Here is a 27,692-nt window from a genome sequence, read left to right as displayed (position 1 = left end):
GAGTATGGCTGGGCGTTCAGGTTACCCGAAAATTTCGGGTCGGGTAGTTCGGGTTTCCAAAAATGCTACCCGAAATTAGCTTGAAAAAAGAAGAACCCGAAAATTCGGGTTCGGGTTTACCCGGATTACCTGAATTTCTCACACTTCACATATCAAATCAAATCAGATCCCGTCGCCGGTCTGAGCCTCCGAGGCACTGGCGGACGGCGGTGGGGGTCGCTGGCGCCTTGCTGGCTGGCCTGCAGTCGAGGTCCGATGCCGGTGGCGGCAGGCGGTGGCGCGGTGGGAGCTGCTGGTGACGGCGGGCGGTGGCGTGATGGCTGGTGGGCGGCGACGGCTGGGCGCTGCGCTATGGCGTGGGGGCGGCGGGCCCGGTGGCCGATGGGAGGTGGCGTGGCGCGTGGGGGTGCGGCTGGGCGCGGTGGGCGGTGGCCGGCGGGCGGTGGCGGCTTGGCGCAGTGGCGTGGGGGGGGGGGCTGGCCGCTGGGTCTGGGGGAGTGGGGGCCTGGGGGGTGTTGTGCCGTGCCCGTGCGGGGGTTGGGGGGGCCTGGGGTGCTAGGGTTAGGGAGGATGGTGGGCTGGTGGGCTGGGCTGCAACAATGAACAAGCATACATGGCTATGTTGTATTTCGGATAGTTCGGGTATTTCGGGTACCGTGGCCCAATACTCGAATTACCCGTATTAATTTCGGGTACCGTGGGCTAGAACCCGGATTAGGATTCGGGTTTTTCGGGTTCGGGCTCGGGTTTTTCGGGTTCGGATTTCGGGTATCGGGTTTTCTGCCCAGCCATACCAGCGATGGGGTTTTTTAGCTCATGGCCTCGGAAATTTGTCCCCGTGGGGAATCGAACTCCGCCCGTGGGGGTGCCGCCGGTTCGCCTTGACCACTTGGTCTAAGGGCCTTTGGCGCAACTCCTTCAGTATTGCAGTGAGAACTGAGAACTCACCTGAAACAGAGGCTGCCGAGGCCTTAAAGTTTAGGCCTGGATGCTGTAATTGTGTTAACTGTCAGTGGCCTTTTTCAAGCCCAGTTTATCTTTTGAGACCCTATACTACTCATTAGCCCGTCGCCGTGAAGGAGTACTGGATGGAGGATGCCATTAGTCCTCACTCGCGCCCTCCGCTTCCTACAACCCAAGGAGACTGCGGCAGCGGCGCCGATGGGGACGGCCGTGGTGCCTGTGCCGCGGGGCAGGAGTAGTGGAAGGTTCTCGACGCCGACGGCGTGCGACTCGTCGGCTGGGCCTACCAGTTCCCCGTTGACCACGGGTGATCGCCTGCGTCGCCAAATGTGAAAACTTCTGCCCAAAAATTTTTAGTTACCAAAAATTTTCACCCAAAATTTTTTGCCCAGGCATGTCTAGGAGTCTAGGTCATGCTCATGCACATTCCTAGGTATTGCTCCCTTGCAGGCAAAGCACTGGAGAAGACAGAGCTACTGGGCACTGGCTGCACTGTGCGAAGCAAGGGGAAGCTATAGGAGGGGAGAATTGCGCAAGCTTCAGAGCTGAGAGCTGTCAAGAAAGAATTCAAGCCAAAGACAATGCTGTTGCTGTTCTTTAGTGAAAGGGTCATAGCTCTCTGTAATGTAATGTAATGTAATGTAATGTTCACTGACAATGAAATGGATGTCTTTGTCATAGCTCTCTGTAAACTCTGTAACTGCTTGTTCGTGCAAAGCAATAAAGTTGAGGCAGCCTAAGGGCTGTGGGCTGCCGTAGTTTTATTCAATAAGAAATGGATGTCTTTCGTGCAGACAACCTGATGAAGTTTCACATATCTTGTTCATTCAGAGATGCATGACAAGAGCACAGTACATTGAAGTTAAGCACATTTAAGTGGATGAATCAGGTTCACATTAGACATCTCTCGTGGTCACGTAAGTTGCATTGAAGTTGAGCACACAAGTGTATACGACAAGTGCCCAAGAAGCCCAGTATCTCTCATCACACAAGTGTTTCCGACAAGTGCCCAAGAAGCCCAGTATCTCTCATGCAGTTCCTATCAACAGTGGGCCGGGCCGGAACAGATTGGACTTTACAGAACGTGAGGGGCCCAATTTTTTTTGCAGGTGATTAGACGACAGACTTTTCGGCTTAGCTAGGAGATCTTAATAAGCAGCTGTTAACACCCAGTAGCCCAATCATAAATTCAACAAAGAGCATCAGGTCTTGCATGCCGTGTGCTAGTTTCCCCCGGAATGTTTTGGTTTTCCGTGAGGAAATTTTCATCATTTTCTAGGAACTGCATGAGACTATGAGAGATACTAATCGGAACAACAATTTCTATTGAACCACTAATTTACACAACAAGCTGTCAGATAATAAATATATTGATAATGTTATTTACAACAAATGAATTACAATTGGAAAATAGCTTTATACAAAAGAAAAAACTAACTAATGAAACAGAACCTAATTAAGAAACGAAGCTACAGTTAATGGAAAAAAAAACTTGACCTGCGGGGGGTAAGACTGCACCACGGCATTGTTTGAGAGGTAGAATGACCTTCTCATAGCAGGCCAAGAAAACCCCCAAACCCCTGCCCCACCCGTACACGGGGGCCCGTCGCCTTGTGAGTTAGGTCGGGCTCCACAGTGCTTTGGACATGAGGCAGGCGAGGGGGTTTTTTTAACCGGAGGCAGAAATTCGCCCCTTCCGGAGATTGAACTCACGACCTCCGGAGTGCCGCCGGACTGCCAGAACCAATTGGCCCGACATCCTTTGGCAAGCTACATTTAATGGAGAATTCCATGTCATGTTCAGGCTCCGAAAATTTAGTCACCACTCTTGTACACCATAGAATCACCATGCACATATACGCTGTGCACGCCAGGCTATACAAGCAGGTTGAGCAGGTGAGGCTCCGAGCTGTGATCGGCGGATCGTTGTTGATCCTGGCCACCGTCGCCGCCACCGCCGGTGCCGTCCTCCAGCGGCGGGAAGTTGAGGTCCGGCATGGCCTGGTCCGGCTGCGCGGCGCCGTTGTCGTGCGTGGCCTGCGGCGCCTCGCCCCTGTGGCGGCGCATGTGCCCGCCGAGCGCCTGGCCCATGGAGAACTCGAGCCCGCAGACGGCGCACTAGTGCACCCGCGCCCGGTCCCTCTCGGCGGCCGCCGCGCCGCCTCCCGCGCCCGCCGCCGCGTCGCTGAGCATCCGCGCCTGCAGCCGCGTGTGGCTGGTGCGGTGCCCGCCGAGCGCCTGGAACGACGGGAAGCGCTTGCTGCACGTCTTGCACTCGAACACACCCTCCGCCGCCATGGCCCTCCTGCTCGCGGCCGACGCCGGCGGCGGCGGCCTGCTGCCGCCGCCGCACGCCGCCGCAGCCGCAGCCGACTCCGGCGACGACGAGAGCGAGAGCAGCGCCACGGCGTGCGCCCGGAGGCCCTCCATCTCCTTGCTCTCTTCCGCTTCGTGCCTCGTGAGCGTCATGGCGATCGTCCCAATCCGATCGACAGACCAAACCGACCTTTCCCACAAGCTAGCTTTTCGTTCTTCTCCTTATCAACGAGCTAAAAAAATTCCACCCTCACGCGCACGTACGTGTTGATTGCTATATAAACCGAGGCGGCGCCGTGCGTGCGCGCTGACGAGAGGGTGGGAGCTTGTGTGTGTGACTGGACACGGGCATGTGTGTGATGGAAGAGGCGTTCACGTCAGGGCTTTGGTGGTGGAGGTGCGCGTGCGAACTGGCCGCCCCGAGCCAGCCAGCCACCACCTCGACGCGACGATGGGATCGGAGCTTGGACACGAAGGAACGTGACGCGGTCGCACTCGTGCGTCTCACACTTGGTCACCCCCGTGGCGCCTCGGATGAGAACGCGCGGTTAGGTTGGGCACGTAGCGAGAGGTTGCGTGCTCCCTTCGCCGCGCGTCCAGAAGCTAAGCTTTTCAGGGCACGGGTCATCGATCCTGGCCATGGCGGCCGGCGTCGCAGGAACCTCGAGTCCTCGATCGGCTGCCGTCTGGACCCACCGGTTCTTTTGTGCACTTTCCAATGGCCGCTTCCGGCGAAATGCAGCATGAAACTGCAGCGTTTCTTTGCCCACGCAAAGGAAAAGGTTGTAACATCCCAAGTTTTGAAAAAATTGAAATTTCGGAAGCTCCGGATTCAAAAACCGGAACCTCCGGTTTTACTCTGCTCCGGTGGGCAGAGCACGAATCGCGGCGCGCCGCACGTCGCCACCACCGCCGGCCATCCTCGTTCCACGTGCCGGCCATCCTCACTCCGCGGACGTCCTTATCCGCTATCCCACCGCCGGCCTTATTCCCCGTGGAGTGACGTGTTCCTCTTCGCCTTTTCTTCTTCCTCGAGCTCGAGCCGAGCAGAGCCGTGCCGCCGCCGCCCCGTCCGTCCCCGGCCGTGCCTCTCTCCGATTCCTCGTGCCCAAGCCTTCCTTTACTCTTCCTCCACCTCTGCCGCGCCTCCCTGCCCCGGCCGGAATCCATCTCGCAGCGGCCGGCCGCCATTGGAAGCCGCCGCGAGGAGCTCCGCTGCCGGCCTCGATTCGTCGTCTCCGGTGAGTCGTAGCTCGATTCCTCGCAAGGGAAGCATCTCCTTGTCGTCCTCGACCCGTTCCCCTCCTTACCCGGCCTCTTCCATCGCCGCGCAGAGCCCCCGGCGAGCTCCTCCGCCCGCCGCCGCTCCTCTCCGTCGTGCCGCCGCCTCGTCGCCGTTCCTCGCCGTCTGCCGCCGGGGTGAGCTTCGCCTTGCCGTGGAACACCCCGTGCGCGCCTCCTTCGGCCCGCTCCGGCCCTGCTCTGCTGCCGGAACACGGCCGTGCCGCCGTTGCGCCATGGTCGCCGCGTCGAAGTTGAGTCGCGGACGGTCCGGCTCTTTGGAGCGGACAGTCCGCCAGTGACCGGCTGAAACCGAAACCGCCGGTTTTAGAAACCAGAACTTCCGGTTTTGGCCTGACAAGTGCCTAAAACCGGAACCTCCGGTTTGAAATTCCGGAACCTCCGATTTTGTCAGGGTTGCATATCCAAAATATTATTTCATGTATATCTTTTTGCGCATATCATTTCATGCATTTTATTTTATGCATAAGCATAGCATCGCACTAATGCATGCATCTCATTCATGCTTTATAGTGACCGAACCGTCGGAGGTCGAACCCGTGGAGCCCGTCGAGTGCGTTGAGCTCGAACACGGAGTCCGGTTCGCGGTCGAGCCCGAAATTAACCAAGACAAGCAGCTAAGCAAGATTCCTTACTCCTATTTAACCTGAGTTAGTTAGTTATCTCATCGGGTAATGTTTTGTTATATAGTATATATGTATTGCATTCTTGTATCTATCTGCGTGCATTATCCTTCCTTGATTTGTTTATCAATGTCCTTGTCATATGTTAATCAGTTAATTACTTAACTTGACTAGATGTTTAGCTTTGCTTAGAATACTCATCTGGCCTACTAGAAAGAACAGCTGGAGTATCACATTTACCGGTTACCCTTGATCGCACTGGTCTGGTTTGGTGGTTAGTGAAGTGGTAGTACCGAGATTCGAGCGGAATGGTAGGGCCTAGAGAATGAAGTCACATGGGTATAGTCCGCTTGGATCGATTAAGGACCGAGTTGATGCCATCGGCCTTGAGCACCTTTTCGTGCTATCACATATTTAATATAATGGTACGGATGAGGCAATTACCTTATTTAACTTGATCATTGATGTGCAGTCCTAAATACGTGGCTACGGACTATGCAGAGAGGCTTAGTGTGTCCCCAGGTGGACCTATGTGTAGGAAAGTTTAGAGATGTCTCTGGTGGAACTAAGTCTCTACTCGTAAGCTAGGTGTGAGGTTCAATGATCGAGTCATGTTGGGAACGGTTGATGCGAGTACCCCTTTATCCAACTTTGGCCGGTTGGGTGAATCGCATGGTCCTTGCGTCGTGTGGTTAAAGTAGTACACCCTTGCAAGGTTATAATAAATTCGAATTGCCGCGCTCTCGGAGATGAGCAAGCTCTTGGTTCGTCGAATTCTTCATAGAGAGTTTCGGTGTTGTTGGCTTTGTATTCATGTGATAGTGATGACCTTATGTTTATTAGGTTACTCTCTTAATCAACTAAAAGTGTTTGGGGGTTGGGCAAGATTAATTAAGTTTGCTAGGTGATGGTCTAGACAGCTCATGCCTATGCAATAATTACTTAACCCTAAAGTCTTTACTTGAGCCTTTGCATGATCCTTATTTATTTAATCGCGTAAGTCTTGCGAGTACCTTTGTACTCAGGGTGCTTCTAACCATAGTTGCAGGTGAACCGGAAGTGGTGTTCGATCACTTCTACCCCGCCGATCCAAGCGCGGGGGAGGAGTAGGTCCTTGAGGCTGGGATGGTGTCCTTGAGCAAGACATCATCATCGTAGTATGTTTTTATCGCAATCGAACTCCGTGAGAGCATGTAAATATAATAATCTTTAGCTTGTAATGTAAGTTAGTTGAACCCTCCTATATTGAACTTGTAATTTTTAAGTGTGTAAAGTTGCTCTTTGTGGATCATCGGCAATGTACGTGCTTGTGTAACGGTATATGTGCTTAATCCTGGGCATGTGGCAAACACGTACCGGGACTACCGGGTTTGCTCTCGTTCTAGGTGAATTGTGTTGATTAAGTGTCTCTAAGGTGTGGATTATCATGTGGCGTGTCAAGAGACGGACACGTACTAAACCTCATCTTACAGAATTAATCAATAATTTCACCTAAATCGAATGCAAATTGGACGGTTCTCACAAAGTTCACCTTGGCGATCCCGTTCAGAGCACACACACATCACTCTTCGTTCGCGTATGGGTGATCGGTTAGTTAGAGTACTTGTTCATCGTCGACAAACTTGCTTGTGTCATTGTGTCTACGCAGTACTTGGCTTGCTTGTTATTTGTTTCTTTTTTTTAAAAAAAAAGTTGTCCTTGGGTTGTACATGTACATGTCTTGACTATTTATCCCGTGACTGTACGTGCATATCTTGACGAATCGAAAGTGCGGTGAGCCGGTGACCATTTCTTCACGGCAGAAGACGGTGCTGTGCGCGGCCAGCTTGGACGGCGCCCGAACCGCCGGCGTTTACCAGAACACACTCCATAGTTTAGCGCGCGGCGGGCGAGCGGACCACGTCGGCCGCCGTGGGCCGCGGCCGGACGCGAGTCCACACGGCGGCGGTGGACGTAAGGTGTGATGCACGGCTGCGCGAAGCATGCGAGGCGAGGCCAAGCAACGGCGGCCGACGAGCCGTCACTTCGCCTGCGCGGCACGGCCGACAGATTTTGTTTTATTTTAAAAAAGAACCCGAGGCGGAATTATTCCTCTCGGTTTCGTGACGTTTCGCTGGGTCACCGTGCCCGTGCGCTTTTCTTGGGCCGGAAGCGGAGTGCGAACGTGCGATCGAGTCCCCGGCCGGAAGCGATATCTTGGAGTGTTCTCTCGCTCGCTCGCTTGTCCACGAGGTTGGTCATGGTCAGGATAATGTTCAGAAAAGCAGGCACCCGATCTGGAAGAGAGCTACTCCTCCGTTTCAAATTATAAGTCATTCTAAAAATTTTAAAAAGTCAAATTATTTCAAAGTTTGATCAAAATTATAGAGAAAAACACAAATATTTATAATATCAAATAAGTATATGTGAAAACATAGCTAACAATAAAAACATAGCTAATAAAGAATCTAATGATACTTAATTGATATCATAAATATTATTATCTTATTATATAAATTTGGTTAAATTTGAAAAATTTTGACTCTCCAAAATTATTAGAATAATTTATAATTCGGAACGGATGGAGTAGTAGGTAGGCAGGTAGCTAACCACCGGTACAAGTCAGCTCGATCGGGCATCCATCCATCCATCCAGTAGCTTTGATGTGGATGCCCACGTCGCCGCGCTGAGGCGAAGGCTACCTACATCCAGACGCGCCTGACGCAGATGATCGGCCGGCCTGGCGGTACTGGTAGCGACTAGTGAGTAGTGACGTGGTACACGCTTGGCAAGTGTAGCCGATGGAGTAGTTGGCTTTCCCTCTCTGCACCGCTGCCGTGGCGACAGGAGAGGGCGCGATTGCTAGCTAGATCAAGCATACCGTCACATCGAGAAGCAGCAGGTCGCAGAAGGGGGGAATAATTCAGAACGAAAGCAAAAGCCTAACACTTTGACATGCGAGCAGATTTGACCTGCAACATTTTCAAGGATTCTTTTTACATCTGTTTATTATTACGTGTTCCAAAAGTCACAGTGTCACAGAAGGTTACTCCATGATGGCGCAGTGGAAACAAAGGCTGTGTTTAGTTACTCCTACTCCTCCAAATTTTTCAAACTTTCCATCACATCGAAATCACATCGAAACATTAAATATAGCAAATGACACATGCATGGAGTACTAAATGTAGGTAAATAAAAAAACTAATTGCATAGTTTTGATGTGCGTTGCGAGACGAATCTTTTGAGCCTAGTTAGTCTATGGTAGGACAATATTTACCACGTATAAATGAAAAGTGTTACCATGCTTTTTGTAAATATTTTTCGCATAAACACAGCCAAAGCCCATAGAGTAGAAATTTCGCCGGGTTTCTGCACATGCGGGCCACGGGTTTAACGGTTCTCGGGTCATGCATGTGCTGATTTTGACAGCGCCCAGCAGCCCAACGTGTGATCGCCGATGGTTTGGTTCAACGTTCTGCACTGGAGAAATGGAAAACCGGTTAGGGATTCAAAAGCACTGCTGGCAGCAGCAGGAAGAAACGTGGATGTGGATCTCTCGTCATCATTTTCTATTGGGCATGGTTTCATGTTTTCTTTGGAGATGGTAGTCTTAGAATTATTTGCGAGTCATGGATGGAAGCATAAGGCCAGTCTCAATGAGAGTATTATCGACACAGTTACCAAGACTGGAAATTTGAGAACTGTGCCAGTGGAGTGTCATGGTGATGACACTCCTCTCACATTTCATGACACCCATCTCTCATCTCTCCTCATACTATTGGTACATGTTAGCAAATTTAATGTCCATGACACTCCTATAACACTCCCACTGAGATTGGCCTAATAATAATAGATTTTGTCATATTTAATTTTGTTTTTTTACTCTCCTGCTAATCCAGCTATTGAAGTTGAAAAATGTAATAATTGAAGGCTGTATACAATAAATTTTAGAGGTCGGAAAATTTCATTATCTAAAAAAATGGTTTTATGCTTTCTTGAACAACGCCGCCCTTTCTTGAGAGGGAGGGTTACACTTGTTGACCATCTAGTTTCAGATCATTCAGAATCTTTCTGAGCGAGGAATCAACGGACTAGTAGGCTGTAGGCCTCACGAAGACGCGTTACCGGCGGGGGCCGTCTATCTGGAGGCCCACAAGCCAGTTCGCGTGCCGGGCCCCTTTGGGACGGACATGTACCTGGTGCTGGTGGTAGCCGAATGTGCTTTTGGCGACGTCGCCAGCATCGCATCATCCAATCCAAGCCTCCTGGAGAACAAATGACTGAAAGTCTGAAACCGAAAGGTAACCATGTTGCCAGCTGCCAATTGCCATCTGGTGGAGGGAGCAGCCGAGTCCATTCGGGTTTGGATGGATGGACGAGTCCATCCGGGTTGGGTCGAACCCCTTTTTGCATTGCTTGGATGGAGGGTGGGAGGGTTGGAGTGGTCCCGTGAGTGGAATATTCCACGTAGATGCGGGTTCACCGCGTCCCTCCAAAACTGGCGGACGGAGCGAACCCAGTATTCTCCGTCGGGAGCGCCGTGTCCTCCGTCTTCTCCATGCGGGCGGAGGAGGGCGCAGAGGGCCGACGACTTCGAGGCCGCGTTCCGGGAGTTCGACGGGGACTCTGACGAGGTGCAGAGCAAGCTGCTCGGGTTCAACGCTTCCTCCGCCGGCGCCGAGCAGGGCCTCCGCCGAGGCGCCCACAGCCGTCGCGCGCGACATCCGCGGGCCCAAGGCCAAGCTCAACTTCCCCTCGCCCGCCGACGCCGCTCCTGCCGCCGGGCGCAAGCGCAAGTGGCGGCGGCGGCGCGGGCGCCCGCGTCGGGGGCGGCGGGGGCGGGGCGGGGAGGTCCGGCGGCGGCGCGCGGGCCCGCGTCGGGGGCGGCGACGCGCGGGCCCGCGTCGGGGCGGCGAGATTCGGCGCTTCGGGGGCGGCGGGGGCGAGGAGGTCGGGCAGCCGGGGCGCGGGGCGCGTCGGGAGAAGAAGAAAGGAGATGGAGAGAGAGGAGACCGACATGTGGGGCCCACTAACGGCCCACTAACGGAGTGAGTGTTGCCATCCAACTCGTACTCCCAATTCCTTCAACTAAACATGTGATGGGTTCACTCCGTCCCCAAAATTTGAGCTGCAACCAAACAATAAGATGGGTTGGCTCTGTCCCCCCAAAATGAAAGTTGGATCCAACCCAACCCACTCATTCCGCAACCAAACACACGGTTACAGTCAAACCGGTGCACGGGAAGAGGAACAAAAACTGCTGGAAAAATTCATTGATTTTGACCGGAAAAACGTGAGCCTTCCACGCCGGCACAGGCTCTACCCCGACCCGTCCGGTCAGTTCCACAGGTGGGTGGATTGGATGATCCTGGCCGCACTCCGGCACCACGTTTCTGCGGCCAGATTTCTGCTCGCTGTTACAGTGATATGGCGTTGAACCTTTTTTTTTTCGCGAACGTGCCTGAGCACGTATTTCATTAAGAGGAGGATTTTTTTTTTCGCGAACGTGCCTGAGCACGTATTTCATTAAGAGGAGGAGAATTACAGCGACGCTGCTACAAGAGAACCCTCGTAGCGCAGAAATACAAAACCACCAAGCAAGTGGCAACGACCGAAAGAGAGCTAAAGCAAAAAGAAAAAAAGAAAAGGAAGAGAAGCCACCCAACCTAACAAACCTAGAAACGACCAACATCCATCCCTGCAGAAAAAATACATCGTGACCATGAATGTCTACGGCGAAAAACTAAACGACCAAACTACAGCTAAGATGGCAAAGCAACCACCTAGACGGCGAAGCATCCGTCTAAGACCTAAAAGCGTGGAAAACGGCGGCTAAGCATCCGCCCGAGAAGCGACGACAGCGGCAAAGGTCCACCAAGATGATCATCCGTCTAAAACCGAACAGCACAGCAATTGGCGGCCAAGCATCCGCCCAAGAAGCGACGACGGCGGCCAAGCTTCCGCCGAGACGACGATAGCGGCAAAGCATCTGCTTAATCCGACCACAAGCGTAGACATAGCACGGCGGAGATGCAACAAAAGAGCATTGGCACGGGTGGATGACGACCTCGGAGCCACCACCAACCACGGCGACCACCCAACACCGGATGCGAAGGCGCGGCAACGGCCACCAGAGCCGCCACAAACGCGGCAAACCACAGCCCCGGCCAGGGCGAGCGACGGCGACAAGTAATCCCCGCCCCGGACCGAGCAGCGGCGGGCCACAGGTCGCCCAGATCAGGGCCGAGCCCCGGCACCGGCGGGCGGCGGCGGCGGCGGGGCCCCGCGCCCCACAGGAGCCGAGACCCCAACGGCGAAGGCGGCCCGGCGGGCCAGGCAGGCGCGAGCGGCGGCGCCCCAAACCAGGGCCGAGCCCCGAGGCGGGCGGCGGCGGCGGCACCCCCACCCCACGAGCGCGCCCCACCGGAGCAGAGGCCCTAGCGGCGAGGACGGCGCGCCTGCAGGACAGGCACGACGGCGGCGGCACAGGGGCAGGCCCGGCGGCGTCGAGCCAAGCGGAGAGCAGATCCACCCAGGGGCCGGCCAGATCCGGTGACCCCATCGCCGGATCTGGTCCAGTGGAGGCTCAGCTCGGATTACTGGGCGTAGCCCCGTCCTCTTCTGCTCTTGAGCATTTTTTTAATCTCTATACGTGTACAGTACTACAGTGTCTGATTTTGGATTGCGTTTACCGTGGTTAAGGTTGGCAGAAAGCAAAGGGTGAACGAACGTGTGAACTGTCATTGCCCATTAGCCACCTATCGCTAGCTCACAATAATGCAGTTCGAGGAAACATTCAGAGCAGACCAAACAGACTGAGCGTGAGCAAGCTTCCGAAGCAAAACGAAAACCTGCAGAAGAAAAAGGAGCGGCCACTATATTTGTCTCCAACACCAACACGGCAGCACTTCACAAAGCCGTTACCCCGTCTTACCCGTTCCTCTGTACTAATAGCAATAGACTTGATCACTTGACGAAGTCCCAGATTACAGACAGCAAATTCAGAAGGTCGGCAGAATTACAGTGTTGGACTGTGAATTTAGGCCCTGTTTGGTTGTGAGTAGCACAAAAATTTTGACCAATAATTAGGAGTATTAAATTAAGGCAATTTGTAAAATTAACTCCACAGCCCTGCGCTATTTCGCGAGACGAACCTAATAAGCCATTTGACCGCACGATTAGAAGTTGGTACTGTAGCATTACTGTAGCCAATCATCAATTAATTACCGTTATTAGATTTGTCTCGAAAAGTTACACACATCCGTGAAAAGATTTTGCAAATAAACTTCGTTTAGTACTCCATGCATTTAAGATTTTTTTCTCGGAAATCGTGTGTCGTAGTTGTGATACGAAACCAAACAGGGCCTTACCATTCTTTTCATGTTGCTAATGGTATCTCAAGTCTGACATAAACCAGTGCCGGCAGGTCAGGGATTACATTTACTTCCCACACATGTTGAAGGTTATCAATTCAGGGCTAATTCAGCAGCCGAAACACCACATTTCAGAATTCCAACATTTCAACTAATCAAATGACAGCTGATGACTTGAACGGCAGACAGCAGACATGCAAGACAACACAAAGCTCCGAGAACAACTCCCAGAACTTTTCTTTAATCATACACTATAATTTTTAAATAGAAATATAGCAGCATCAAATTACAGATGCGTGCATGAGCCCAGACCATAACAACACAGCAAACTGTGGTACCATTTATTCCACTTGTCTTGCCCAATGGACAGCTCAGTTTTCCGGGGACAAACAAGGCAATTACATGACACTATAAGATAAAGTAGTCCAGGCAAAATCTCTGCAGGGATTTGCGTGAACTACATGTGCAAAACAATCAGAAGCACATGCTAGGGGTTGGCGCAGTTGCACCCCTAGCAGCTGGGCCTGCCATCTTTGTCGCAAGGGGATCCCATGCCTTGCCCTCAGTGTCGCTGCAATTCCCATTCTTGTTTGGATACATGGCAGCAGATGTTGTAGAATCAACAGCACCCTTTGCAGCCAGATTCCTCAGACGGATGCGCTCGGCCCTTGACCCGATAGTCTGGCCAATGATGGAGGCTGCTATGGTGAATGCCATTGCAGTCCTGGGCATCACAACAGACTTCCTCAGCATTGCAATGAATGGAACAGCGGCATGGACAGCTGCAAACCACTGAGGAGAGAACTTCTTGGTGTGCTCCCGCCACACCCCAAGAGGGATGTTTGCCGCCATTCCCAGAAGTGCAATGGCTACCATCTTCGAAGGCAGGGGCTGCGGTCGCAGGGATTTCACAAGTGCAGTTCGTGCAAGGGCGGCTCGGACAGCAACCACAGCAGGTGGACACTTTAGCTTCATACCAGCTGGTGGCTGTAAAGCCTTGGCAACAAGGGGCAAAACACCACTCATTGCCCGGTAAGACCGCGCAAGTGGGCACTGGCCATTTTCCAACCATTCATCACTGAATGCCTCGTGCGATGGTGGGTTGACTCCCTTTTGCTGGAAAGAACAAATGAAAGAGAATGTTAACACTGGTTAGATATATTAAAACAAGCAGAATGAGACAGCTCTGGTTTCTGATCGACAACACTAGCCCTTCGAAGAAAGCCATGTAATGAATAGCTAGGACATATACTAACTTTGGATGAAATGTAGAGCAAGTGAAATACATATTTAAGCCTTGGGTTGATTAGGATATAGCCATGTAATGAATGGTCAGGAAATGTTCTGACTTTGGATGAAATCTAGAATAAGTGATATTACTTACATATTGTGCCTCAGGTTGATATTAGGATGGAAAGAATAAAAAAAAGTGTAACATATCATCTGATGCAAATGAAATGAGACGCATAATGTAAGAAAGAATAGTCAGAACAAACTTTCATGGAAGACTGATCTGGGGTCTTGGGCTTCTTGTGGGACTGATCTAGATTGTTGGGTTTCTTGTTCTGCTTTTTGCCCTTGCCGTTGAAAAAGCCAAAGCCAAATGGTCCAAACGCTGATAAACTTATTGTGGCCGCTCTAGCAGCCAATGGATTAAATGGCAGAGCAGGTTCAGTCTTCACATTAATGCTCTCATTGTGGTTTTCATCAGGTACATATGATCTTTCTGAAAGGGGAACTATTCCATCTCGGCCATGGAAAAGCTTGAATGCTGACTCAAAGCCAGGTCCATCCTCAAAAATTGGACCCTTGCCTCCTCGGACCTGCACAGTACCGTATATTGTCAAGGAACTGACAAACCCATAACATTAATCACTACTAGTACAAAAGGTCATAGAAACAGATCTTACAGCTACTGGCAAAGCAGAAGTAAATGAAAAGGTTGTAGCCCCGTTGATGTTCCTAAGGAATGGGCATCTCTCAACATCTGGGTGGCCAAAAAGGTTCTGTGATGATGCTGATTCACCGAGAAAGCTGCCGAAAAACATTTCCATCCTGGCAACTGCAAAATCAGATGAGCATTAGCGACACTAGTATGTCGAACATCAAAACTAATATACACATCATTGATACTAAGAGTATTTGAATCATCAACAGAATCATAATTGAGAGGTGAGCGCCGGGGAAATAACATGCATGATTAAACAAACATTTTGCCACCTGATAATTGAAAGAACTTAGACAACTTCCTGATACACATACAAATGAAACATGTAGGCATGTTACATGCAAGAAGTGCACAGTAGTTTTACTCAATAGACATCAGAAAAGGAAATGCAGAGGCCCTTGTTTTATTATTAAGTGTGATTCTGTAGTCTCTTATAGGAATTATTATAATTTTTTCTATAACACGAGACATATCAAATATAACCACATGTGTGGTACTGGCCATATACAGCGAGCAATGCCCTAGGAACACTTGTTCAGATGTGTGCTACATGAATGCTAGTCATGCTTAGGTGTACCAAATACGCCATTAGTAACTTCGCACTCCTTATATAACTGGATTTAAACGTTACTAGCTAGAGATGGACAGACTGCACATATGCTTTTTTATGCATATAAAACAAACTGTTAAGACAGATAGATATCATATTTAAGCATTGCAATGCGCCAATGCTATTCTGTAGACATGTTATTGTGGTATGACTTGAACGTAGCAATACAATTCCGTGTAAGCTACTATTATCTGCTGACAAATGCAGCAGCAACATCAAGAGCCCTAGAGTTGTTTATTACTGTGAAGTGAATACAGGCTGCCATTAACAGAACTAATAAGACTATGGTCCTGGAGTAACAGTTTGTGATGGCCCTAGAGTTACCATATAATATGAGATTTGATGTACACTCTAGGCATGATCAGCGCCAAACAGTAACCATAGCTTGATTAGCTATTTTAGTTTCATATGTAAGATGGTAGCTCCTACGACATCAATATTAGTTTCTTCGAGTCCACGCAAAATACATGCTCTCCTGCAAAGGAGAGCAATACAGATTTTGCACTGATATATTTGCTGTGTCGTTGTGATGCTTCTACCTGGGTAATGCACTCTTCACCTATCCCATCTAGTTTACCTCCAATCTGTTGACCCTCATCAATTTTGCAGCAAGAGAAGTCTTTTATGACCACTTTCCCCACGGTCAGCACGGTTGTCCTGACAAATCAGGAGCTCGAAGCCTAGAATCTCCAGGCTGAATATGACAAGCTTTAGCGTCATGCGAGGGCAACTAAGCAATCGATAGCAATCGCATATTCGCATAGCTAACATCATCCCACATGCTCCCAAGTCCCAACCCGGAGGGAACCAGATCCCTGAGTTGCCTAACATCTCGCGAACCAGCAATTCCCCCAACGAATTGGCACGAACAAGCAACCAGATCTGCCCGTGCGAAACCGAGACAATCGCACCCCGCTCAACACAATTACGACAGTCGCTCCGACCCAATTGCCCCCAGATCATATCAACTCGAGCCTATTGTGTCCCCACGGATCCATCAATCAAGGAAACCACCCGCCACGAAGACCTCCTTCCTGGTAGAGAATCGCTAGGGAAGAGGTCGAATTCACAGCGACGAGAGGAGCTAGGAGGCGCGGGGAGATCGAGGAAGGGGGGCGTGTGGAGAGCAGATACCTCGCCGAGTTCTTGGAGAGCCAGAAGTCCGACCTGCTGAGGGAGACGAATGCGGACCGGGATCACGGGAGGAAAGAGGGGAACGAACGGAGTGCTGTCGTGTGGTCAGCACGGCACGAACGGTGCGGGCGTCGCGCGGCCGGCACACCCACTCCGCAGTCGCACCACGCGCGACGTGACGGCGACGCGACCACGCCGCCGCCCCACCAACCGTGAGAGCGTTGCGGTGCCGGGCTGGGCTGGGCTTATCAGCGTCTGTAAAACGGGCCACATGGGCCTGGCCTTCCCAATACCGACGCGGATCTGGGCTTTCTTGTTTGCGCGCGGCGCGGAGGAGCCCGACACACGCACGGGGAATGATGAGGAACGCGGAACGCCGATGGCGTGGGTGGGGTCATGGTTTCCTTGCGGCGGCCGTGCAGCACGAATGGGACGGAGATTCTACTTCTACTTTAGTCCAGTAGTCCCAGGCCACTATAGACAACAACACTGAACGGGTAAATCAGAGAGGTTCCGTTTCAGGTGACGGAGGGAGGGAGGCTTAGACTAACCAATCAGATGGCATATATAATGTAGACCAGTGAAATAGTGAATCAATATCGTGTAGTACAATGTATAGTAGTTGTTACTAGTTGTTTGCGTACACCAATCCATTATAGGATCTGTACACGAATGTATATCAACAGGCAACATCGTCCTCTGTTATAGATAGGTGAGGTAAAGGGTCTTAATTTTTTATCTAGATAATGTAAGAGTCGGGCTGTAAAAGGTCCGGGCTTTAATTTTATACAATTTTAAGCTAAAAAAATTAAGAACTAAGTAGAATTGTAAAGAGAGCATTAGGGTCATGGCCCATTACCATCCCTAGTTATAGACGGAATCATGGTCCGACTTCACGTCAAACCACTTGCTCGGCATCAACATGCTATCTATCTATATCATGCGCCATGGACAAATTGTGAAATTTTCTTTTCAATGGGTTATGTGCATCTTATCGTACTATTACTAATTGGAGACTCTTTTTGAACCTTTACGTAAAACCATCTAGGATCCTAAGTGGACATTCTAAAAAATAAAAAAATTCTAAAAATTCTCACAAAAACAGAAAAATTCGGCCATCAATCTAACAAGCTCGGTTGGTCAGCCTGCGTGGTTTCCAATCACACCTTGCCTCTGCAATATCCTCGCATCCCCCCTCCCCGCGCACGCGCGCACACACACAAAACACACAGCAAAAGAAGGCAGACAGAAGGAAACACGAGATTTTTTTTGAACGAACGGCACGAGAGAGTGACTATTTCATTGATATAGAGGAAGAAAGTACAAAAGCAAAGTTACAATTGGTTTAATCCCACTTTTATGATGGTCGTGAGGGGTTTTGCTCATGCCGCTATCCAAGCAAAAACCTCCTCTTTAATCTTGCCTAAGGCTTGCATTGCGCTCATTTCATTTCAGATGATCCACATGATAAGTAGCGCAAGACTACGGATTGTTTTTTTTTTTTTGAGAAACATGAGACATGGGCTGTTGACATGTCACATGAGAATGGCCTTCCTGCATGCCAGTATGCCACTGGGCAATATAGGAGTAGCCAGTGGGAGCACTGCATTTACAACAGGCAACGGCGGATCTACTTGTGCCGCAACTCTGTTAGAGGCAGACAGGCAGTAAACACCAGGGTCTTTTCAAGGCCCAGTCATTTGGGGGTTGCAGGCTGCTGCTCAGTGGGAGCCTGCCTCCTCTGTTGATCCCTCCGGCGTCGCGCTCGTCATGGAACCGCTGAGGGGGGCGAACCGGAGGAAGCGCAAGCCCGAGCGGGCCTTGCCGGCGCAGCCGCCGCCGGTGCCGCAGCCCCTCGCTGGCGACTGGTGGGACGCCTTCTCCCGCAGGCTTGCAGCAGGTACGCATACATACACCCATGTGCCACCGTGTGCTCTCTGTCCCTAACCATGCGACCCCGCGCCTCGTTTCCTGGGACGCTGCGACCTCGCAGCCGCGGCCCCAGGAAATGCGTGCTAACCTCTCGCGTTCAGGATTGTTCGTGGACCGGTTCCGCAGTGCTAGATCAGGGGAGCCGTCGCTGAATTCGCAGTGCTCGTATGGCGTGCGCGTCCGGCGCGCTGCTTAATCCGCTCTCGCCGTGCTCCGATCCTTATTCTGGGCGGTTGGTTAGCGTAATGAATCTGCTGTTCCCTCGCGGTTATTGGAGCTTGTGGGCATCAGGCTTGCGCGGTGTGCAGAGGCAAGCAACCACCGGGATGGGTGTTCCAGGCTGAGGCATACGGGTATGTGCGATGAGTGTTGCTTTGAGGGCCTGGACACCAACAGCCTGTGAATGCAACAGTTCTGATGGCATCGATGGAGCAGCGTGTGTTTGAGAGCACAATGGATTTTGCCATGTGAGGATTTGTTGCCTCGTCATGCCCATTCCAGATCTGCAAAAAATGAGTGCAGTGGTGTTTAGGCGTTTTGGGTTTGACTGATGGCACTGTTCTGCCCATTGTGACTACACAATCCAAAATCTTTTGCTTGGCTGTTAATGTCAACATGTCTGGAGGACCAAGGTTTCTTTATTTTTATTTTTATTTTGTCTTGATGAACCGAGTACTTTCGAACAAGGGAGTAAGTGGAACCTGAATAAACACTAGCTAGCTCTTCTTCAGCCCGGCAAAGAATGACGAAACTTGATTAGTGAAAAATAGCTAGCTATTAATCGGTTGCTGGTGAACACTCATCTATGTGCACAGATAATCCCCCCCAATCCTACAGTCGATTTTTATTTGGGTGTCGTGTATTCAAGCTTATCTGGTTATATGATTAATTATTTCCTGCAATTTGGGTTGCTGCTATATTTTAACTAACTAATCTGAAGATGATTCCAGTGGCAGTGTTACCTCTCAAATCTTTATTACACGAGTTGAGTGATGCAGTGATAGCTCAATGAGCTTACAGAACATACTTGATGAACTTACATTGTCTTTACTCTCATTTATATTTGTACAGTTGACCTTAAATTTGATGGATCAACCTATCAGTATTTAGATTTATCAAACAATCTCCAGATGATGTGTATGTCAGATGTCAGTGTCTGCTGGTTGTAGCTTCCCAAAAGATGTTTCGCCTAAACGCATACTGTAGATTTAGAGTTTTAGCGCATACGGTAGATGCCTGCAGTAATTCAGCAAGCTATTAATTTGATCATGTAAGAGCTAGGAACAGATGATCTTGGTTGGTCTAGCTTTGATATGAAGGATCGTCCATTTTGATTTCATCTGACAATCTCTCCATATAGAGTATAAATTGCAGATGTCTATGGGTTGGGCCTCCCAAGAGAGAAACAATACTGTAGGTGGCCACAGTAATTTAGCTAGCTGTATTTTGGTCAGACCTATTGCAGAATATGGATCAGCTTCTATCATTATAATTTAGTTGAATTACCAGGAAATTTGTGCTGACAGTAAGCTGAATGGTGATATCAGTCTCAAGTCACTGGGAGATACAGTTGAGTAACCTGTTCAAACTCTGATGCAGACCCAGGGTTAAAGCTACTTAACTATGTATTTATAACTGCACAGTGTGTTTTGACCGACAAAATTTCTATGTATTTATAACTGCACAGTGTGTTTTGAACCTGACAATTTCTACAGAACCGGGAGTTCAAGTATCTTGTGCAATCATATGTACAACTTGTTTCTGTTATCCTGAAAAAACATCTTAAACTCTTCTGCTAATGGTGGAAAATCTTCTTTCGACTTGTCTATTTTTTTTTTCTCGAATACGCAGGAGAGCTGCGAGCTGGGCACTATTGCCAATGTACTGCTTTATCTTGATTTCCTACCATCTTCCAAAACATTAATATTTTAGATTAGCTTTAATCCTTCAGATTTTAACCTTTCATGTCTTTCGCATGTTGTCTTGTACAATAACTTTCCATTGTGATTAAGATAACGGTATCTCTACTTATGATTCAATCTGATGCCTTTGCAGGACAACCTTCCAAAGAATGCCAAAACTTCGAGGCTGCCTTTAAGATGTCGAGGAAGACCTTCGACTACCTTTGCTCTCTGATTAAAGGGGATTTCACGAGAAAGACACAAAGTTTCAGAAATTTCAGATTTGGGGACAAGGTGATTCTAGGTGTGGAGGATCAAGTCGCTGTTGCTCTACTAAGATTGACCACTGGTGAATCACTTCTGAGCATAGGAACACGCTTTGGGATGAACCACTCAGCCATCTCCAACGTCACTTGGAAGTTCATTGAGTGCTTGGAGGAGCGCGCCACTTGTCATCTGAAGTGGCCTGATCCTGAGGAGATGGCGACCATTAAAGCAAAGTTTGAAAAAAACCAGGGTCTCCCCAACTGCTGTGGCGCTATAGACACAACACACATCCTCATGTGCTCTTCAGCTCAGCCTAACAGCAACGTCTGGCTGGACGGCGAGAACAAGAACAGCATGGTCCTGCAGACTGTTGTCGACCCTGACATGCGATTCAGAGACGTCGTCAGTGGCTGGCCTGGGAGCTTGGACGACTCGTGCATCCTGCGCACCTCAGGCTTCTACAGACTGCCAGAAAGGCTCAAGGCTGACCGGGCAAATGGAGCTTCCTGGAGAATCGGCAGGATCAATGGTCAGAGAATACATTGTTGGTGATCCCAGCTATCCTCTCCTTCCATGGCTGATGACTCCATACCAAGAGCATTGCCTATCTTCAGAGAAAGTGGAATTCAACAAGCGTAACGCCGCGACGAGAATGGTGGTGCAAGGTGCCCTGGCCAATCTGAAGGAACGGTGGCAGGTCCTCAAGGGAGAGCTGTGGAGGCCGGACAAGCACCGGCTGCCAAGGGTTATCTACGCTTGCTGCTTGCTAACTAACATCATGATCGACCTTGAAGATGCCGTGAGAGATGGGATGCCGGCATCGCACAACCACGACGACGGCTACAGGCAGCAGATCAGCAGTGTGATGGACGACGACGCGGTCATGCAGAGAGACCTGCTGAGCCTGTACATGAGCAGACTCGGCAGCAGATGCCGAAGTGATTCCGTCCCTTCAGTTCCTTGCTAATACGAAACGAAGTATACCATCAGGATTACAGTAGTAGTGCATATTTTCTTAATTTTTGGGCATGATTGATTTTGGGCATTGAAATTGGTGTAGACTGGAATAGTGAAATTAGTGAAACGAGAAACGTCTTTAAGCTCGTGAATCCTGCTATAATATTTTTTTCTACATGTCTGAGCAGAGACATGTCTACCGGGCAGAATTTGCAGCTTCTGGATTGTGCGCTACGCCACGAGAGTACGAGACGACCTCGCTTCTCCGCCTCACCCTCCTATCAAGATCTCACCGTGGCGGGTCTCGTCACCATGAGCCACTTCCAGCTCTCGCCGGTAACAACCTGCCGCGGCGCGCGGCGCGCTCGAAACGATGAAACGCCTCCGGTCGCGTCATTCCGATCGCCATTGAGAGCAATGTGTTTGTTGCGAAAAAAATAAAAATATTGTGGGCTTTTCACCGAAACCTACTTCGTCGTCAGTCGTCACTCTCCATTGGCCATCGTCCACAATCTTCGGTGTGACAAGATGACAACTAGCTTAAGTTCAGAAAATTCAGCAGCTGTGCAAGGGCTAGCTGCTATAGCATTCATATCCTTGCCTGAACTCAGCTCAGACACCATAAACTGCAAGAGCAGATTGTAACCCTATATCTAGGGAGATACCCCTCATGTTTCCTAAACACACACACACACACACACACACACACACACACACACACACACACACACACACACACACACACACACACACACACACACACACACACACACACACACACACACACACAGAGGAGCTTCCAAGATGGCTAGGTCTGTTCTAGCCTTAGAAGCACGGCGTGCCCCCAATATGTTAGCGTGAGCTTGGCTATGCTGTTGTACTAAAACAATTCTATTTCCCTTCTTAATACAAAGATACGCAACTCTTCTGAGTATTCGAGAAAAAAAATTGCTCACTGAACCAAAGAAGAACAAGCTGCGAAAAACTGTTGCACTGTCAGAGTTCAGATTGCGGGCCTCAAACCCGAAGGTACTCATTCAAAAGTACACTATTGAAACTTCAGTGAGAAGAAAAAATGCGATCAAAAACAGGATCTTATTTGCATAAGATTCCGGCGGCCGGCGTTCCGGCCATGGACGTCCTCTGCTTCGGCCACGTTGCGGCGCCACGCCCCCGGAGACCTTCGCGCTTCTCCGTCTCCCTTCCCTGGCTCCCTCTGCGCCCACGACCTCACCGTGGCGGGTCTCGTCACCCCCAAGCCCGCTCGTGTGCCCCGACTCCTCGCCGGTCACCACCCGCCGCGGCACGAGCCTCGAACCGCCTCCGCGCGCCCCGCCGAACGCGACGTTTCTCCGTCAAAAATCTACCGCACCCAACCAAGAAAGCACGGCACAAGAAAAAAGATAGAGGTGGCGGCACGGCGGTGGTCCTGGAGTCCCTTGCTCTCTTGGCTCCGTCTCCGGCCGCGTCCACGACATGCTAGCATAAGGAGCGTCGTCGCAATGCAGATACCTCCCTCCGTTCGGCAAAGGGATCGACGAGGGCTGCCAGCGTACGACCGCCCGCATCGCGGCGCGTCAGAGTTCTCGGTCTCCACCGGGCGCCGGCCATCGTCCGATCGTCCACAATCTGCGGCGTGACAAGCTGACATCGGCCTTTGTCGACAATTAGCCTGCGGCGTGACAAGCTGACAACTAGCTCAGGTTCAGAAAATTCAGATGTTGTGCAACGGGGCAGCCGCTGGCCTCCTCAGCTGTTGATGATGAGCAGGGAATTCGTCGTTGTAGCTATTGTGGTGTTTGATTTTGTGTTGATGTACCTCATGTGGAATGTAGATGCAATTTTGTTTCTGAATTCTTGTGTCAAACAATTTAGCCTCTGAACTGCTTGTATATGCCATGTTAAGAAACACTTCAATTTTCCTCGACACAATGGTTTTATTTACAATTTCAGTTATCAAATTTCGATGTTTTAGTGTACGTATCTGATAAAAGTTCTTGTCTTCAATTGTGTACGATGTTGCGGAATTGAAAAAAATATCTCAAAAGTTGAAGCGTCCAGCAACATGTTGACAACGACGGCAAAGCTAAATATTCAACAGCTCAAGAAAGTAAGCCCCACGAACTCAGAAATACTGAGTGCAGTGCAGCACCAGCAGGGGCTTCTCGCGTGTTTGACTTGCTTTTCATTGCTGGTATTAATCCCCTCAAAGGCAGCACATGGCATTGCGATTTAGATGTCTTGATGAGGAGTTCTTCTTTTAATCGTACTACTATAAAAAAGACACTGCTTCCGAGCAGGTTCCCTCTATTCTTGCACGCACCATAATCTGAAACGTGCTAGGGTCTGATTTGATTTCTTGTGTACAATTAAGTTGAAAACACGTGCGTAGAGTACTAGTATACCAGAATTTGTATGCCCGACAATGTCTGTTTGTTTGGTGAAATTACTGGAAAGTTGCCATCAGATGGGAAAACATGTCCTGACATTCTGCTTATTTGACTCCGCGCGTACTAGCAAAGGAAAGTAAAGCAGAATGATTTTGCAAATCTTCTTTCTGCATTGCCGCGGCTACATGCTTTAACTGTCTAGTCGTTTACTTTAGAAGAAAAAAAAGTTCAATTTACTCTCTTTAAGTATAGCCAAAGTCTGAATAACTTCTAAACTATAATTTGGTTTAATTTACCCCCTCAACTATGTCATTTAGTTCATTCTACTCCCATAATACAATTTGTTTTTTTCTTGTTTCTCCATACATATGGTTTGATAAAGCCAATTTTTCGGCGAATCAAATTTTTTTGAGAGCACTAAGTTGAATTTTAATTTCAAATATTGCAAGACAGTAGTGTACATTGTACAATGCATATTTAAAAAATTGGTATAATATTTCATATAATTTTGAACTCCAATGATTATTGTATTACTAAATATCCTAACCTATCAAATATTTTTCATATAATTTTGAACTCCAGTGATTATTGTATTATTAAATATCCTAACCTATCAAAATAGTGATGGAAAATTTTGATGTGTTTTTTTAACATGTGTTATGATGTGTACTATCAATATCATCTTGTAAAATTTCAACTTAAAACTCCACCTATGCATAGAGAAATGAAAAGATAAATTATATTAGGGGGTAATTTGAACTAAAGTTATAGTTGGGGGGGGATGTTTAGAGGGTTATCCGGACTTTGGCTATAATTGAAAGGGGTAATTAGATATTTTTCTTTAATACCACTTAGTAGATGACAACTAGTATAAAAGGCAAGAAAACTGAAAAACGCTTCTCTGATCCAAGTTGGTCGAAGTCATTTCCCATATCGATTGCGAAAGGGCCTCTAGCCGACTTGGTTAGATGGCTCCGGTAGCCGTGCTTATGTCCTGAGTTTGACTTCCTGTGGGAGCGAATTTCAGGCTAAGGCTAAAAAAAATCCCCCTTGGTGGCCAAAGAAGCCAGAGTTTGGAGGTTTTCTTGACCGAGAAGCTGAAGTCGCTTCCTCTTAATGAAAAACGGCGGGGCCGTCATACCCCCGGTTGAGTTTTTCATATCGATTGGAAAGTCTACGTCTTCGTGTGAGTTGGCGTGCTTGATTTTTAATTGCATTTTTGACTTCCATCCACTGAGCTGATCGAGCTCTAGATAGTGTTGTACGGGATCACGCCATCTGCAAAAGGTGCACATCTGAACTAGTACTAGCTAGCACTCTTGTTGGACTCGGCTGTTCAAGGTGTAAAACGTCTGCAATTTTCAACCATTACTAGAAGTAAACCATGCTGATCATAAATTATATATCACGAAGTCGTATCTTTCTAGAGGACATGCTACGTTCTCTTGGACGAGAATCGAGATAGTTTTCTTGGGAAAATTGTACAAGCGATGCGATCAAGTTTGACACCTGATGGGTGATGATTCCAGAAGTACTCTGATAGTCTGAAACAATGATGCCAAACAATAATATGTGATTGGTCGATGAAGCCAAATTTTCAAATAGAAGTAACTGTTTTGAGATAACAATACTGAATTCAAGATGGAGACTCTTTTGGCTAGATCTCGTTTCTTTCCTCACTAGGTTTGCAGTTACAACAACAAGCAGATGGGAAAGTAAACTTTGTTACTGAAAGAAGCATCTTCTGCCGGTCATTCCCGCGCATTGACTCCTTCCCCGTGGATCGGCCGATTAGTGCTGGTAATTAACTCAACTCCTCACGAGCAGCACAAGATCTTTGTGATTTTGATGGCCTTGATGGGTTGCTTACCAGACACCGAAATTGTGTCAGGTTTTCCCTTGGCTTGCAGTACACATCCTAATCTGAAATAGGATGACTTATATTTTTTCAACTGAATAGTGCAGCCGTCGAACTAGATTTGAAAGATATATACTCCTAGCCGTGAACATTTATACAGCGAATAGTAAACATGAATTGTATTCGTATCTCGCCTCGGATTGCCTGCTGACTGTGTAATTTTATTCCTATGTCGTATATTTATCGTGTGCAATTACTGGAAAAGTTGGTTAGCTGACTCAGGGACGGATGAAATGTAGGTCAGAAATGAACGATGATCTTTCATCCCTAGAAAATATGTTCTCTGAAGTATCTGAGAAGGTTCGCCTGTCACCTGTAAACTGAATATGTCAATGAAATACTCAGCTCATATGACCAGAAAAAAAAACACAAAACGCTGCTTCTGCAATGGTTATGCCATACGCCATATACGTACAGACATCTGATGAGATCAAAGGGTAGTTTTGCACCGTTGGTTAAATATGGCTTTCATTCAGAGATCAGAGGGAACAGAATACACATACTGTCACTAGATATCACCGTATGCCTCTTCTTATCCATTAACTTAGCACGACGTAACGTGAAGGGAAGGGCAATACATGAGGCCGGGGGAAGCAACATGCTCATCCGAACGACCTGAGTATGAAAAGGAGCGATTCTAAACTCTGACGAGACCTGGGCATTGCTATGTCATCTCTGACGCCATCTCCACGCAGATGATAATTCCTCTTCCGATGAGTGCTAGCGCGGCAGGCCAGGTTGATTTTGACAGGCGCATTCCTTGGTTTGATATGACTCAGCGAGTGCTCGCAGAGTCGCAGGTCTTCTCGATCTCCAACTTTCCGCATGCAAGTCATCGACTCATCATCTACGGTACGGTGCCCACATGCTGTTGACTGTCTAGTAACTCGCTGTCACTACAGAAACAGCTAGTGTAAAAGGCAACTAACAAGCTAGAGAACTGAATATTCTCGTAGTGAGCGGAACGATCGAGGCGAGCCACCGATCGATTGACCCGTGTGAAACCGTTTCTGTGAACCCAATTTGCACGGGTTCCACATCGCTTCTACCCCAAGTCCATGTGATCGATGTGCTTTCCAACTGCGCCCTTGACTTCCATGCATGCCCTAAGAAGCTCCTGTGTCCAACTGAACAACTTTCCAGGAACAGGTCGCCACCTGCAACATGTGTACGTGCTTATTCTTCTCTTAACTAGCACTGGTACTGCTCCGATCGTCTATCTAGAATTGAAATGTGGCAGTTTAATAATAAAACGGGTGGGAAGAAGAAATAAAATATACGAATTTCAACGATCACTCGGGTACATCGTGCATCATGATGATTGTGAATTAGCGAGAGGAAAAATGTTATCGCCGCTAGCCCGCTACTCCTAGCAAGACAAGTGATCCGATGAATGGGCCGCGGAGGACGTCTCGGCCCAAGAAGACAAATACAAGTACTCCTAGCAAAATAGTTGATGCGTTGATGGTTACGTATAGGCCGAATTCATGTCCCACGTCGGGCTTCCTCTCTCCAGGATACGAATGGGCTGATTGTTGCGTATGGGCCGAATCCATGCCCCGCGTCGGACTTCCTCTCTCCAGGACACGTGTCGCGGCCACAACGTCCAGGCGCTCTCATCCCTCCTTTTCCATGGCGTATAAGAGTAAGAGTACGTGAGAGGGTGAGAGCAGAGGGTATGAACAATCTGTAACAAACTCTGAACTCCAAAGCAGTCCTCTGTTCTTCCCCGATTCCCCAATTCTTCTAGCCTTTTCCCCGATCTAGCTCTTACCTATCGCGTTGCTAACAAAAAAAGTCGTATTTTTCTAGAGAAAATACGTGGTGTACTCCACTCGGACGACCTGATTTTCCTTGAAAATCTTGTGGCGCTTCATCATTCCATCATCAGCTGGCAGTACAAGTGTACAAGCAATGCAAGCAACCGGCCGGCCTGACATCTGTACCACTAACAGTTCCACAAGTACTCCGAGTGCACAAGTCGCAAGATTAAATAGACGGAGCTGACTTTCTGCAGCTATCACCGATCGTGTTTACAGCAATGTATATATATGTATATATCTTTTAACAGAGTGATGC

The 27,692-nt window shown here is 49.0% G+C and overlaps 1 protein-coding gene and 2 pseudogenes across 1 annotated transcript; 1 reads left to right on the top strand and 2 right to left on the bottom strand.

Moving 5' to 3' along the window:
• Nucleotides 1–2,680: 2,680 nt before the first annotated feature.
• Nucleotides 2,681–3,554, bottom strand: LOC120676203 (annotated as a pseudogene).
• Nucleotides 3,555–12,753: 9,199 nt separating this feature from the next.
• On the bottom strand, nucleotides 12,754–16,465 carry LOC120672852. The gene is made up of 4 exons (XM_039953459.1): nucleotides 16,249–16,465; nucleotides 14,467–14,618; nucleotides 14,053–14,379; nucleotides 12,754–13,672 (listed from the first exon to the last, which is right to left on the bottom strand). The coding sequence occupies exons 2-4, from the start codon at nucleotides 14,608–14,610 to the stop codon at nucleotides 13,031–13,033; spliced, it is 1,113 nt and encodes a 370-aa protein (XP_039809393.1). The 5' UTR covers nucleotides 14,611–14,618; nucleotides 16,249–16,465; the 3' UTR covers nucleotides 12,754–13,030.
• Nucleotides 16,466–17,923: 1,458 nt separating this feature from the next.
• Nucleotides 17,924–21,480, top strand: LOC120676214 (annotated as a pseudogene).
• Nucleotides 21,481–27,692: the final 6,212 nt, after the last annotated feature.

The sequence above is a fragment of the Panicum virgatum genome, chromosome 5N, assembly GCF_016808335.1.
Source record: "Panicum virgatum strain AP13 chromosome 5N, P.virgatum_v5, whole genome shotgun sequence".
Lineage (NCBI taxonomy): Eukaryota > Viridiplantae > Streptophyta > Magnoliopsida > Poales > Poaceae > Panicum > Panicum virgatum.
Note: the sequence above shows the minus strand (reverse complement) of the source record. Positions and strands in the feature narration are given on the sequence as shown.

Excerpts from the sequence above, each read along its gene's own strand:
- LOC120672852 (XM_039953459.1), bottom strand. The coding sequence starts at position 14,610 with ATGGAAATGTTTTTCGGCAGCTTTCTCGGTGAATCAGCATCATCACAG. Across the intron at positions 14,380-14,466 it reads CTTCTGCTTTGCCAGTAGCT|GTCCGAGGAGGCAAGGGTCC; the intron begins GTAAGATCTGTT and ends GGTACTGTGCAG. Across the intron at positions 13,673-14,052 it reads CAGATCAGTCTTCCATGAAA|CAAAAGGGAGTCAACCCACC; the intron begins GTTTGTTCTGAC and ends TGTTCTTTCCAG.